The 16,497-nt window shown below is 37.5% G+C and overlaps 1 protein-coding gene across 3 annotated transcripts in view; it reads right to left on the bottom strand.

The window, feature by feature from the left end:
* The window catches only part of PLPPR5 (phospholipid phosphatase related 5), a 128,027-nt gene that overhangs the window by 12,179 nt on the left and 99,351 nt on the right, over positions 1-16,497 (bottom strand). For 2 of the 3 annotated variants that reach the window (XM_036867921.1, XM_036867904.1), the window contains one exon: positions 8,037-8,171. In XM_036867921.1, coding sequence (XP_036723816.1) covers positions 8,037-8,171 — 135 coding nt within the window. The remainder of the gene's footprint in view (positions 1-8,036; positions 8,172-16,497) is intronic. The other variant, XM_036867913.1, reaches the window with a different exon arrangement.

Consider the following 16,497-nt stretch of genomic DNA (forward strand, 5'->3'; position numbering starts at 1 on the left):
GAGAAATAAATTTCTGTTATTTATAAGCCACTAGGCTATAGTATTTTGTTATAGCAGCCTGAATGGAGTAATACAACTCCTCTGATCAGAACCAGCACCCAACCAAAAGAGACTTTGCCAAATGATGCCTGGTCAGTCAATATGGCATAACATGGCTGTATTGAGGTCTAGTCTGTGTCATCTTTATCTTTTATTTGGATTTTTACAACAGCCTCTCAGATTGGTTTTTGTTTGGTTTTGTTTTGCTGCAGTGTTGCTCTCCTTCAATTTATTCTCTGTTCTGAACACGCCATTTCCTTCCTTACACTCCTTCATGGCTCCCCTTTGCTTACAGGGTAAGAACCAACTTCACAGTGTTGCATAAAAGACCCTTCACAAATTTTCATCAAACATGACAGAGAGTACTTTTCCATATACTTCTTTTTCATTTGCATTTGATCTCTAATGATGTGCCTATTCATGAACTTTGCCCAGTTTTCAATTAGGATGTTTTATATATTACAGACATTAACCCATTGGCAAGTGTGTAGTTTATATCTTACACTTTGTCATTGGCCTTTTTAAACTGTTTTAAACTACTCTTGATAAATTTTATTTTTAAAAACGCTTGAACCTAAATTTTTCTAGTCAGCAATGCAAGAATGGAACAGTAATATCGAGTCCCTCCTTTATAAAATCTACAAATTATCATACTTTGACAATTTTATTGGCATTATCTAAGATTTGTCTCATTTTGTCATTGCTGTATTAATTTATTTTGTTATAGATCTTCTCTTTAAATGAATTTTATAATTTTGCCCTGTTTCTGTCACTGCATTTACCACAGTCAATTCTAATTAAGTCTATATTTAAATGGTTTCCATTTTTCCTGCCAACTCATTCGTAATATGACTTTTCTCAATTTGAGAGCTCTAGATATTGGTGTTTTGCTCAGTTAACTGGTAAATATCTTCTGGTATGAGTAAATATCTTCTTTCATGAGTAATATAGTTCCTGAATTCTTACACATGTGGTGCTTTATGATTATCTTAACACTTAAATGACCTTTTGGGTGGGAATAGAATTCGTATGTCACCACCTTTTTCATGGAAACTCGGAAGACATTACTCCATTTTATTCTGGCATCTAATGCTACAGAGGGAGAAGTCTGAGGCTAGCATGCTGTTAGTCTTGGGTGGTATATTAGTTTTGTGTGTATTAGTTTTCAGTAGGTACACTGTATTATAATCTCAAAAGCTCAGTTGGCTTCCAACAACAAATGTGTGTATATACTTCCTCATACTACATGTTGGTGGTCAGGTTCTATGGATCTGCTCCAAGCTACAGGTTGGGTGTTGGTCTGCTTCCCATGACTTCCCATTCTGGGACTCAGGCTGTCAGAACAGCCCGTATCTGGAACACAGCCTTCTCCTGGAAGAAGGCTCAAGAGCAACAGGGTAGGCAGAAGCTCATGATGGCTTTACAAGTTTCTGGTTGATGGGCTATCTATCAGGTTCACTCATATGTTATTGATCAAGTCCAAAATAAATGGAGCAGGAAGGATACTCTGCCTATAGAAGAGGGTAGTTAATAATTGGGAACAACAATACCATCTACCACAATATTTATAGAATTCTTTCTTCAGTACTGAAATTTGAAAATTTCACTGAGAAATATCTAAATTCTGGTATATATTTTAATTTTCCCTTGTATCCTGTTAACCCTTGGAGCCTAAAGATTCAGATATTTATTTGGAAGGAAAGTTTCCTTATAGTATTTATCTGAATATCGCTATAGCTTCATTTGTCCTCTTCTTTAGCATCTACAGTGATTCACGTGTTACATTTCTGTGGTATACCCTTCATATCTATTATTTTTACTCAGATCAATTTTATTCTCTTGTTCTTTTACTACAAATTCTGAAACCTGTCCTTAACATAACTGATTTCACTTTCTCCATTGTGGATTTTGTTCTTTATGGTTTCTAGTATTGGTTTTAATCTTGCCATGACATTCTTTTCTTACATTAGTTTCCTAATTGTGCCATCGTGCCAGCTATCTTTCATCTGTCATTTCACATATTTTCTTTAATTTCCTTGACAGTAGAAAGGAGATATTATCTACAATGAATTTAATTATCTTGTAATCTTTTTTTTCCTCAAAAACGTATTCTATCTCTTAAAATATGTCTCTCTTCTGTGTCATGAAATCGGTTTAAAGGATTTAAGTTATTGTCCTGATTATTTATACTTGAATCAGAATAGATTTAGCTCAGTTTATCTTCCTCAACTGAGTGGGAGAAGATTCAAAGACCCCTTAACTGTTTTCATGAATAGTCAGGGAATCCTTCACCTAGATCTTAAGCCGAAGAGCTGGAGAATGTAGTTTTATAATATCATTTTGATGATTTACCAGCCTGAGAGGAGTGGGAGAAGAAGCTGAGGCCATGGACATTTCCAGGAAGGTCACTTTATTTCTATATGAAACTATATAGAAGCTATAATGAAACTATTGCTATGGTTGCTGAAATATCAGGACTGCTATTCTGTTCAGCTTAAACTCTACTACAGGAAGATGGCATAGTCCTTGGAGGCAGCTTATTTATTTTTAGTTTTTTACCCATTTTATTGTACCCATTCAGTTCAGGAAAGGGTTCTTTCATCTGGCACGCGCCCATATTAATGAGAAGCCTGATCAGAGGAAAGCTTCTTGCCTGAAGGCTTTCTTTTGGTGTGTACTTGCTTATCTGCTAACCCTGCTTCAACATGGTGTTGGTCCAAGGTGCTGAATTGTGCTCTAAATAAGTCTTCTCATTCTCTTAAAGGTCGCTCCTATCTCTTGTCCTCACTCTTTGAAATTTTGGAGGTATTACTGCGATCATATAGGATTTTAGCCACTTCTGCAACATTGAACTTCTTTACTGGCAAAGAAAAATTTTAATTGTCTTTTGGTGACATCCATCAAACTAGATCTATTTACACTATATCTAGTAGAAATGCCTATAATTTTACTCTATCTTGTTTTCTCTCTGTGACACAGCTATTAAGATATTAACTCTTACTTTACTGTTGCTAATATAGGAGAGTAAAGCTAATGAACATGTAAGTGGTTCCATCTTCATTTCCTAGAAGGAGAGGCAGACTTTTGGTTTTTGGACTCCCGAGAGTAATTAATGGTGTCTTTGTGTTTTTGGAGACCTCCTGAAGCCAGCACCCCTGAAGATTCTGTTTGGGATGCATGGGCCCTTGAAGGCAGGAGCCAGAAAAGGATAAGTTTGAAAGGGAGGAGTGGTGCGACTTGGCTCTCTGGGGCCTTCGGTCGGTGGGATTTTGTGGCTCCTGCAAATGAGAGGCACCTACACACAGCTTGTGTCAGGGCCCCAGGACAGACAGGACCTGAAATGGAGATGACTGCAGGTGTGTCAAGGACAGCTGGACCCTGGGCATGATGCATAAAGGCATGCGAGCTACAACCAAGGTCTCCGTGCCCAATTTGTCAGAGAAAAATAAACCAAACACTCTCAAAAGGTTTGTGGGAGTCATAAGGAAGGGGCACAGGAACTTAAATTATTCCAGGGGAATTTTTCCAAGGGATTTGGCTCAATCAGAACATATCAACAGTCAATATGAGGAAGCATAACCAAGACCTCCTCAGACAGCAGCTGAAGAAAACTGAATAATTTTGAAACACTATAATTACTTTAGTTACACAATTTTTCATGAATATAGCCTCATTACAGGAAGATAAAGAGAAAATGAGAGAGAAAAGGAAGAAAGGAAGGAAGGGAGGGAGGGGAGACAAGGGAGGAAGACAGAGACAGCAGAGAGAGAATCAGGTCCACGATGTCAGTTTCTCTCAGACTAGTGTCTGTAGGTACCCTTCCCCCTTCTCTCTCTCATCTATATGCTCTTTTCTTTCCTACTAGAGAGAAATATCTTGTGTGGTGTTTTGCACAACTGGCTTCATCATACACAGACACATCTTATATATATCAACTTACAAAAATTTTACAACATACTAGAAAACTTTCCACATCTTGATTTACTTCATCCATTTTAACTGTTGAATAGTAATAATAATTATAATTCGTAATGATTAAGGGCTTCAGAGGTGCAAGACACTGCTCTAAAATGCTTGACTATTATCTTATTGAACTCTTACAACTATCATTCTATGAATCATTCTATGAAGGAGAAAACTGAGTCACAGAGCATTTAGGTAAGCTGCCCAAGATCCAAATTGTCCATAATTACCAGCTGGTCTACCTCTAGAAACTGTAAGCAGAAGTACCACACTATAATGTACTGGATCCCACTGTAGGAATGTATCACATTGTAGGAATGTATCACAACTGATTTAATAATTCACTACAGATATACATTTAGATCTTTCATGATTTGATATTACAAATGGCTGTAATAAAGTTACTGGTAACTTAAATAAGTGGACATTGAGATATGATGGGCTACTTTCCACAGATGATTAATTCTTTTCATAAAACCAAATGTAATGAATGTTCAGATTTATTTAGCCTTCAGAAAAATCATGACTTTTCCTCAAACTGTGGTAATTAACTATATGACAAACTCCCTATAATTAAGGGATAAATTGCTGGCATTTTATAAGCAAGAACATTTGCGTGCTGTAATTACTCTGTAGTGTACCATTTATCAAACATGTACTTTGAACATAAGAGGTTATATAAGTACATAACTTCCAAAAGAAACCCTTTGCCTTCTCCATGTAAAACTGACAACCAGAAAATGATAGTTTGGCATAAGAATGCTAAAACACTAGGCCATGCCTGTGGACCACACTTTAACACTGGGCCTCCTTTCTCTCCTCAGAGGGCCAGCTTTAAGGGTCTAATGTCATTCTGCACCTATCAAGTATTAAGATCAACTTACTAGGGAGCGATTTGCATTCACTTGTTTCCCACTGTGAACTATGATGAAAAGCAATATATTTATTCCAAACATCCCTTAGCAATCACAGAAAGAAGAGAAAGCTACTGTGGGCTTCCCTGAAGTGATGGTCTTCCTCCCTTTCTGGCTGATGAGCTCAAATACATGTCCTCTCACCCGCAGAGCTCCTGGGGGAAGCTTCTGAGACTCGTGCTCTTCCTGTGGTCTATGTGAGTGAGGGCAGCAGACCACAAACTGTGCAGACAGCGTTCTGCCTTGCAGACAGGGATGGAGAGAGCGGAGAGGGAAGTTGGAGCTCAGCGGGGTGAGCGTAAATGTGCTAGGTGTGTGAAGGGGAGAATCAAAGTAGATTCCAATCATCTTTATTGCCTAACTACCAGAGTGAAGACAAGGCACATGAATTTGTCATAAACAAAAATATTAATGAAAGAAAGAAGTTAACAAACACGGATCTATTGCAATCTATGGATTCTAATAGAATATTTTTGTTTTCACCATCTAGCATCTTAAAAGTCACTATAAATAAAAATGAATTTGCATAAAATCAAGAACAGAAATATTTTAATAACTTAATATACATAATGATGTAATGGTATATAAGAATATCTGGCAATGCTAGTAGACCACTAAAGAACCGTTATGCAAATAAATATGTTAAAAAGCAGAAGGCTGTGATTTTTGTTCAAGTTAATATATTGAGAGGTATATAAAATAAAGACTATTTTTTACCCTGACCATTTTCTTCAAAGTATGTTTAAGATCTCTTCCTAAATTCTACTGTTTTCTATATTTAATTTAAAATTAAACAAGATTGAATTTTATACGTATTAGTCACTTAAACATATATTTTATCACATAGGCATGTGTCTTGGATGACTACATTGTATAATTTTTCTTTGCTGTTTATCAATGATATGGACATTTGCAAACTGCTTAACTACTTGTAAGTTCAGTTTTCTTAACTGTATAATGAGGAAATTTATTATAAGAGGGCATCAACTAAACCACTGTAGAAAAAAGATGAAAACAATCCAATGACTCAAAGAGAAAAGGAATTTATTTGTTTTTCAGAACCATCTAGGGTATGTATGTGGACTGCTCCATGAGCTCATCCAGAACCTAGGCTGTCAAGGAGGGTAAGTCATCTTTGAAAATTAAATACTATTCCAGTCATTTACCTTTTCCATTTGGCGAGAAGGAGTACAGAATGTCCAGGACAAGAGTTTTCAAAGAGATGACCCAGCGGTTGTTGCACCTACCCTTCTGCTCACATTGTATTGGCCTAAACTTGGTTGCATGGTCACACCTAACAGCAAGGGAAGCTGGGAAAAAGACTACAGCTGGGCAGCTGTGAGTGTAGCTAAAATTGGAGTGGGAAATTTCAGTAACTAAAAGGAAGAAGTGGAGAAGGAATACTGGTCAACTATTAGCAGTCTTTGCCACTAATAATACTCAGCTTTAAAAAGTGTTGTAAAGAACAAAATTCTACTTGTAGAGCACAGAAGTATTTTTGTGGAAGCAATCAGCATAGTATTTGACACGTTCTGAATGATCACTAAATGGTCATTGCTATTTTATTACCATCATCATCATCATCATCATCATCATCATCTAGTGTCTCTATCCTCATCTAAATGCTTGAATTCCTTCCGCAGTATCATGGATAAGTGATTATTTAGCTATTCTTGAATCCCTATAGTAAAAAGAAATTTCATTGCTTTTAAGGTGGGAATTCCACTTTCAGAAAGTTGTTACTACTTACCAGACATGATTTATCTTTCTACACTTTCATTTCTTTCATCCTAATTGTGATCTCTGAGGCCCCACAGAACAAATTGCATCCCTCTGCCATACGACAGTACTTCAGATATTTATGGGAAGCTATTGCTTCTTTCTTGAGTTTTCTTTTCCTATAAACTAACCATTTTTGTTCCTTCCAGTCTCTTATAATCCATGATTTTGAGTCCACTCACCATCTTAGACAGATCTATTTGCTCACTTAACAAATATTTATTGTCAACTTTTCTATTTTATCAATATTCACCTTTAAACCATGTCACCAAGGGCAGTACACAGTACACCAAGTTGGTCTGAGCAAAGCAAACCATCAAACCCCTCATTCAGGATATCATTTTCCCTAAGTGGGACTTAAAACCATATTAACTTCTGGAAGCCATATCATACTGTTGACCCAAGTTGAATGGTAGACTACTATACTCCCTGAGCCTTTTTCATTTGTGCACTTAACCTAGACATACCCCACCGTACAGGAACTTTTTTAACAAGTCCAAATACAAAACACTTCCTTTATTTCTAGTTAATTGTTAGTTGTATCTTTATTGTACTCTTCCAAGAATTTTTATTCTTTCATCCAATGTATTAATTATCCCTCACAGACTCAGACCATCTAAACCGCCAATTAGCATGTAACTGAACTCTTCATCTAAGATATTGATCAAACTCTGGATGTGGACGGGGCTGAGGAGAAGCCATTAGTAACCCTCTGAGCAGTCATTTAAAGTCTCAAGAAAAGTTATTGTTATCTACCTGGCTTCTCTGTTCATTGCTATGCTCAATGAGGCCTTGACCTGCCATTCAAAGTGCTACCTAGTCAGGCTCCCTTCAGCCCAACCCGACCCCCAGTGCCCCCCTGAGCAGGAGAGCATGACTGGTGATTCCCTGCTGCCAGAACTTTATACACTGAGGTTCAACAAATATTTACTGAGTCCTGATTATGTGCCAGTTGTTACATTAAGCAGTTTCTCATATAAGTGAGGCATGGAAGAAATGGAATATATGCTATGAAAAAATGCTTATATTCTCAAGTAAAACTATCTTATTATTTTGCCCATGTGTGGGGACCACTGTATAACATTCCTATCTTGAAGCTATGGCAAATTACAGAACGCATCCCATGTACAGACTAAGCTTTTAGCGTGAGGGATTTGAAGAAATGTTTTCCACGTGATATGCATTTTTCTAAGATGTTGTATTCAGTGACTAAATTCTTGCTAAATACCACATTAGACTCTGAGCTTGTTTTAGTAAATCAAAAATGACTGTGTAGGAACTCTCAAGAGTAATTATTCATTTGCTCTAACAATCACATTTAGAATTTAAATTATGAATCACCTGTACAGATGTTACCTTTTCCAAAGGACTTTCTACTCGAGGAATGCTGATCATTGGCATCTGTGCCAGATTATCTGTGTGTATATGCTCATTTTCTGGTTGTCTTCCTTTGAAATTATTTACCACACACACGACCTAAAATTTTGGGAAAAAATACAGTTAAAGCAAAGCCATGCTCCTTATAGCTATGACCCTTGTGAATAGCCTGATATATCTAATCACAGTAATAAAGTATTGGAATTACTTAAATATTACATGTCTATAACTTTACATCCAGATTTATCTTGTGTAAATTATAATGGTTAATCCAGCGCAAGCATGTTCAAGAACACTCATCAATTAATACGTAGCTCAGTTAATAATGATGATTTTATTATTCCAAAATTTTCATTAAATTAGGTTATAGTCAATGCTCAAATCAATCCAAAAATAAGATCATAACCCTATAAAAGTTCATAGCAAGCTAACCTTTCCTTATTGTGGCTAACCTACAACTTAATTTAAATGCTAATTATTTCCCATTGCTTTAAGATCATTACATTCATAATAAACCTTCTACAATTGGCACTTTCTAATTTAGTAGCATCCTTTAATTAACCTAATCTATTGTCTATTATTGTATCCCACATATATTTGGCATTTCAACAATAGCTTACTACTGCTACCACTGAAATAGAAGACCTTCTACATAAAGGAAACTGGCCCTTGTTTCAATTGATTATATCCCATAAGTGACAGAATATGAATTAAACCAGAAGTTCTCATATTCTAGTGTGCATAAAATGGCACTTCTAAAAATGCACATTCCTAAGCCCTCCCCTAAAAATTCTGATTTCACAGATGAAGGATAAGGCCTAGGAGTTGCCACTTTTAAAAGGCATTCCTGAAGCTTCTGATGCAAGTGAGTCAAACTTTAAGAAATAGTGATTTAAACAATAAAGGAAAATTATTTGCTCTTATTTGCTTATATTGAACTAATGGGTAAGCTATTCTTGAGCCTTCTTTTTCTGGGTTTTATATTCTATTATCAAACCAAAATATAGAACTTACTTGCATTTTATAACCCAACATTCATTTAAAAAAATAAATGCTTAATATACAAATATAAATTTACACTGTATATTTTTCACAAATCCTCCATTGGAAAGCCTTTCCTTTGGTAGGGCTCATTGCTGAATATTTTCAAAGGCCAATTAGATCTTGGTTACTCTCCAGTTTTTAAATAAAATTTTCAAATCTTCAAAATAACACATACTCTGAGACTTTATCTCAGAAAAAAAATTTCCTTGCAAATTGCTATATACTTATTATCCTTCCACTTCCTTGAATAATTACAGATCAGAAGCATAGATCAAAGCCTGATAATTTGATACCTCAGCTTCATCACTACCATCAAGATGTTTAAAGTAAGGGATGGCAAAGGCTTAGAGATGGGTACTTGATAATCCTTCTATCAAATGTTGACCCTGCAAAGGACTAATAGATAGTGTTTTGTCTGTAATGGGCAGAGAGTATATGTTTTTGATTTTGCAGGCATACAATCTCTGCAGCAAGTACTCAGCTCTGCCATTTTGGTGTGAAAGCAGCCAGAGGCAATTCATATAGGAATAGGCATATCAGTGTCCCAATACAACTTATCACACTGCTGTATTTAAAATGGATAACCAACAAGGACCTACTGTATAGCACAGGGAACTCTGCTCAATAATCTGTAACAACCTAATTGGGAAAAGAATTTGAAAAAGAATAGATACATGCATATGTATAACTGAATCACTTTGCTGTACACCTGAAACTATCACAACATTGTTAATCAACTATACTCCAATATAAAATAAAAAGTTTAAGAAAAAATAAGCAGCAGACCAAATTTTGCCTATGGGCTGTAGTTTGCCAACTGACTACTGCCAAGAGCACAAAGAATATAATCAAGAATTTTAGCCAACAACAACATAACAAACAGCAGCTTCATACCCATTTCATAAAATATATACACACACACTCACATTTCCCTTTTCATTAATATTATAAATTAATGGAAAATCGGCAGATGAAAAACATTGCTACAAATTCTTCTGAATTAAAATTTGCTAAAATAACTATGTACATAGACAAAAGGAAGTCATCAGATGAAGAAAGATTCATCTAGAGTTAATATGGGCTACTGAAATTAGTATAATTGCTTTTTATGCTATTTAGGTTTGGAAAACTCTTTGAAAGGTATTATCAGTTATCTCTTTGCCTTAATTGAGGGTCAGGACAACACCCCATTGAAGCAGCTAAGAATTCACATGTGAAATATTTAATTGCCTAACACAGAGTAGATATTCATTAAAGCATTTATTAGCATAATGATTACTCTTCATTACTGTTATTATTTAAATCATAAGGAAGGAAATTACCAAATCTTCCCTAGACTCATATTCAAATATTTAGTAAGTCTTGTAACGTTCACAAGTATGAAACTGATATCCTATTAGAAAAATAGTCAAAGAAAAGCAATTGACCTGTTTTTTTGATCCTGAGTCTGTAAGTTCTTGAACAGTCCTCTAGGTCTCAGTCTTCTCAATTTGAAAGTGAAGAGGTTGCAATAGATTAGCAAGTTAGCTCCATTTCTTTGGTTGGCAAAGGTATGAAAAATGCAACAAATGTTCAAAATAAAACCCAAGATGCGCCCATCTCCTGGCCCTACTCCAAAACTTGATCTTTTTCTGGACTCTCTCAGGGAAAGGCAATACCACTCACATTCCTGTTCCCCTAATGCAGTTGCACGAGGCTGACAACTTGGACACCTCCTATACTCAACCAGTCACTCAATTTGCTCAATTTTCCTTCCTAAAGATTTTGATTTCTTATATCTGCTTTGTTCTATCTCCGACACCGACTCCATTGACTAAGCAATCACCACCACTTGCCTGAATTCCTGCATGGCTTTCTAAAGTCTCCCTAAATCCAATCTTGGCTTCCTCTGATCCCTTTCTACAAAGAAGTGAGAATGGTCTTTCTAAAATGCAAATTGTATCATGTCAACCTTCTAAAACCACTTTGTGGCTTCGCTTCTCATTTCTCTTAAAGTGTAAACTCTAGCCCACCTTTCAACCTTCCTTCTTGGTTATCCAAACACCTTCTGCTCCCTTTCACTACCTTTTGCTTGGAATACTCATCTCCACTGTCTTTGGGCACCATATCTTACTCATCTGTGGTATCGCCATCTCCCCTCCACTTCCTTACTAGTCTTCCTTGACCCCAGGCTGTTTTTGTTTGTTTGCTTGTTGGCAAGGACCTGTGATTCTTTTCAGCCAAGCACCTATCTCTATATGAAATTATACATCTGTTAGCATAGTATTTTGGTTGATGTGATTCTCTTTCAAGGTTATCAGCTCCATGGTAGCAGACACGGTTTTATTTTTCATCACTATTGTATTCTCAGTGCCACCGTGAATGAACAGATTAATGAATGAGCATGTATGTATCCAGCCTAAAAATTCTCAAATTTTCTAACGTTCCTGTATAATTTAAAGTGATTTTCTTTTGAAACATTCTATTTTTACATTAGTGGTTTCCGTGAGTGTAATTCTACCCTCTCTTCCAAAAAATGACACTCCTAAGTCACCATTACACATAGATTTTTGTTTCCTTTTTCCGGTAGTGATAATAAATTAATCTGATTCATCTGTGATCATTTTCCCTCTTCCTTGTGGCAAATAAAACATCTCTGTTGTATGGGGCTATGTGCATGGGCTTTGGGGTCAAACAGGCCTGGGGCTTAATCCTGGGCTCTTTCATTTCGAACTTTGTGAGCCCAGGCAAGTTACTTAATATAACGAGACCTGTTTCTCTTATCTGAAAAATGAGGACAATAATAACTACATCTCAACATGCTGTTATGAGGATTAATTGAGTTAATATAGTAAAGAGTATTCAAATAATTCCTATTATGATTATTATGATATTACATATGTCAACCCGACAAGCTTTTGCTTTGGCTCAGTAAACTTGAACTTTTCTGCTGGACACTAATATGCATCTTTGTTGTAAGTGCTTTGAGGCACACATTTTTATAAAACAATATTAGTCAATCTACAGCTATTGTTCAACTAGTACTTGCTTTGTATTTTCCTAAGCTTGGGGATTGTGTTCTCTAACTTTGAAGAAAAGGCACATGAGATAAGAATAATAAATTTACTACAGAAGGTAATTACTTGTTAGATTGTAACAGAACTGACTTCAAGTGCAGTGGAAATTCAGGAAAAATGGGAGAACCATGTAATCAGGGACACTTCCTGGGGAAGCTGGGATTTGTCTAAGAAAAATCTCAAGTGCATAAAGGATTTGAATACAGTCATCAAAGGTGAAGACCATGATACCTAAAGCCTTCTCTGTACCACATACTCGACAGCCTTTATTATATATGTGATTTCCCTTAATCCTCAAAAGAGCTCTGGGAAGTAAATAAAACAGTTCATTCATTCATTCATTAAATATTTCCTGAGAACCTCCTATGTACCAGACCCAGTACTGAGAATACACAGTGACGAAAACAAATAAACACCTTCTCTGTGAGTGGCTTACATTCCAGTGGGTTTGATAGCAAAAAACAAAAGCAAAAATATTATATGTGGTATATTAAAAGTTGAATTACGCAGTGGAGAAAAGTGAATAGGAAATGAGAAAAGGAGTCCTTGGGGAGGGGTATTCACTTTAAATACAGTTCAGGGGAGGCCTCACTATTTTAGGGATGATGAGGGGCTAAGTGACTTGTATGATGTCACACATCCAGCAAAAGTGTCAAAAAAAAAAGTGGCAACAGAAGGATTCAACCTAGGTTTGTCTGACTCGCACTCCTGTTTTGCTCTCTAAACTGTACAGAGGAGTGGGTGTTCCAGCTGAGGCAACGTACAGGCCGGATAGAGCCTATCTGTGTAAGAGAGGAAGAAAACTGACTGGATTCCAAGTGCAGGAGTTCCACTGTAATGAGGGAAACATAAACTTGGCCGGGAAGAGTGAAGCCAGACTATGGAGGATCCCAGAAGTCCAATGGAAGTGTCTGATTTAATGCAGCAGGAAAGAGGGTTTTGTTTGTTTGTTTTGCTTTGTTATTGGCAATGAATTATGGTATCATGTGTATGAAGCAGAATGTGAGGTATTTGGAGGAGAGTCTGAAGTGAGCAGGCAGCTAGGAAACCGTTGACATAATAATAGAGGAAAGAAGTTTTGATCTCTAAAATCGAGAGGTTATGGTCAGAACAGTACAGAAATACGACATGGGAGAAAGACTCTGTAGTGGAAACGAACTGGAACTAGATCAACCACTGGGTGTGGGGGTGAAGGAGGAGAGTGAGTCAAAGGCAAACGCTAGACACCAGGTGTGTGTGATGGGGGATGTGAATGCCTTCAACTGACACGCAGAGGCTTGGAGTAGGTTAGTGTTAATTTTATTTTGGAATCATTTTACTGATCTGCACACACTGCAGGATCACTGGAAACACCCCAGCATATTGTAAGCCAGAGAGGTAGTCACTGCTTGAAATAAATATTCTAGTTAGTTGCCCAAATGAGAAATCCGAGAATCATCATAGATTGCTGCCTGCTTCACCCTCATCGTCTCCAATGTTCCATCAAGCTCCAAAACATTCCACCTCCCAAATACCTCCCGATAGCCTCCCCTCTCTCTGCCCTCAGAGGCCCGATTTGTGCCATCTTATTTCCCTGGTTCTGCATAACTTGTCTCCTCTATCTTCACCTGGAGTTTTATTTTCCAGAAAACATATTTTCCCCAAAGCACAAATCTTATCAGGAAGTAAAAGGACTGACAGGAAACAAACTCTCACTTACTGAAATTATTTCAGTCACCCATGTGGCCATGCACTGAATATACACACCATTTTGTTTAACCTTTATAAATCCTTACAATAATCCTTTAAGGAGGCTGTTTATAGCCTCCTTTAAAGAGGAAGAAACTGAGGGTTGCTTAACGGCACAAACTGAGTAGATAAAGAAGCTGGGATTCAGATTCAACCAGGCTGTTTTTCTCTGTTTCAACTCACTTGGACCCTGACAGAGGCTCCCAAATCACCTACGTTTTTAAACAAAGGTCTAAGTTATTGTCATAACACACAAGGCCATTCAGGGAATTCCCCTGTGTGCTCTTCCATTCCCCTTTCTCGTCACTCGCGCTGGATGAATGGTACCATTTCCGGGTGCCATGTTCTCTCATATGCACATGGCGCCTTGGACCTAGACTATAGGAGAGGCTTCATACATACTTATTTTATGAAGCATTTCATACTGCCTCTGTGCACTGTGCTCTTTGCCCCTCATTCCTTATGTCCCAGGCTAGACCTACCTGCCTTACGAACTTTTCAAGTTTATAAATTATCTCCTCTTTCTGATTTGTCCCTAATCCCAACAGGGTAGATCTCTTGAGTATATGTACCTCTACCATTACATTTACCCTCTATAGAACTCTTTGTGTCCATTCTGTCCCACCTGACTGCGATCTACTTGAGTACCTGGATTGTATCTTCTTCGTGTATTTATTCCCAGCACCAAGCACAGTGCCTGGACTAGAATAGGGTCTCAGTAAATGTTTGTTTCATGAAAGAAGAGAGGGAGGGAATGTTTGAGGGAATAACCTGACTATTACTGCCTGACACCGGAAACAGATTCCCACAGAAGACAGGTCATGTTTGTCTGAGCCTCCTTGCAGCCCCTGTTCTTGACACCTTGCCTGGCACCTGTAGGCACTCACATTCATAAAGAGTTGGGAATGAACGTATAAAAGCTTGTTTAGTCATTACGTGGCTGAAGCATTTTCACATGACCTTTTTATAAGGTCCTTTTCCTGGGTGCGTGGGAATGTCTGAAGGGGCCTGTGGAATGTTCTAAATATGTGCAGTAGGAGGGTCTTGAACCCAAGGGGGATCCGTAGTCCAACTCATCATTCACCACATGGTTCTCAGATAAGGAAGCGACAGGGAAGACATGAGGGCTCTAGATTTCGCAACGCAGGGTGTCACGACGTTCACTGGCAGTAAAGGGAAGATGGTAACAGCCACAGGAGGATAAGACGAAGCCTGATGAGATGCGAGCAAAGATGTTCTGGACCCGTAGAGCTGACACGCAGTTACATCTGACAGCAGTGTTTTAAAACTTTGGCTTTTGGTATGCTCTTTGCCCTGCCTATGATTATTTTCTTAGGATTTATGTAAGATGCTTTTTGTTTTGTTTTGTTTTATAAAAAGTTAACCTGTTTCAATTGTGATAAGTGACAGCAAGGGAAAGGTTTTGGCCCAAGTGTGGGTGGGCCCCCGTTTTCCTGAGGCTACAGGATATCTCTGGGAAACCGAGGGGGTTGAGCCTAAGTCCCCCAGGACTTTGGACATCAGAGGGAGTGACATCAGCAAGAAAAGCAGCACAGGGTCTAGAGAGGGATCAGGGGATAGTCACCACTTTACCACAGGAAGTTCCAGAAGAAATAACCTCCTAAAATGCCCGGCGCATAGATAGTGCCCAAATCTTTGGTAGAAGAAAGGTTCGTATAAGTTTTTGCTTACTGCTTATGAACTAGTGAAAATAAGCTGAAGAAGGAAAATTACTCTGGAGAAACAATTTAAATGTAATTAAAATTAAAATAAAGTGTTTCTTATAATGTGTCAATGCAAAAGTATGTTTTGATTTATACAGTAGTCTACACATTTTTCCATCTGGGTAGAATATCCATACTTATAATGGATTGATTAATTCTACAGCCAGACTGAAGTATATTTTCCAACAACTAAAACCTATAGAAATATTCCAAGGGGATTTTATCATAAGAGTAGAGATGACTTCATGAGAAGTCACTACGTATGCTCTTCATTCCTTGGCAAAATCTGATTTGCACAACGTTGTCTTGGAAACTATCCCTGGGTTTTTAGTCACTGCAGGGAACCGGTTCATCTCACAAGTGAGGTTCACCTGTTATCAGGTGCTGAGACTTGGCGGCTCACTGAGAGTACGGTGCCGAGGCACCAGGGCACTTTGGGATGGTCTACATACTCCAGGATGCAAAGTGCCATGAGGAAACTTTTAAAATATTCAAACAACCCAGTTTTAAAAACCATCTGGGGAGGCATGAGTGTTTTTAGCCCTGTTCCCTTTTACATGAAAATATTTTGTTCACCTTTAAATGTAGAATATATTGGGTTGGCCAAAAAGTTCATTCAGGTTTCCTGTAAGATGTTATGAAAAACCCGAACGAACATTTTGGCCAACCCAATGCGTTTTCTTCAACCCCAAACCTGACCTTAGGCAGAATAAATGAGGGAGCAGGAAGAAACGAATGACTTAAAACATATATATTTCTATTTGCTATACCACCTTTTGACAACTAAACCCAGTGATTCACAACTGTATTTTCTAATAGGTGGTTATACACGTTAATTAAGAAACAAATTATATTTAAAGAAATTTGTACTTA

This window comes from Balaenoptera musculus, chromosome 1 (assembly GCF_009873245.2).
Source record: "Balaenoptera musculus isolate JJ_BM4_2016_0621 chromosome 1, mBalMus1.pri.v3, whole genome shotgun sequence".
Classification (NCBI taxonomy): domain Eukaryota; kingdom Metazoa; phylum Chordata; class Mammalia; order Artiodactyla; family Balaenopteridae; genus Balaenoptera; species Balaenoptera musculus.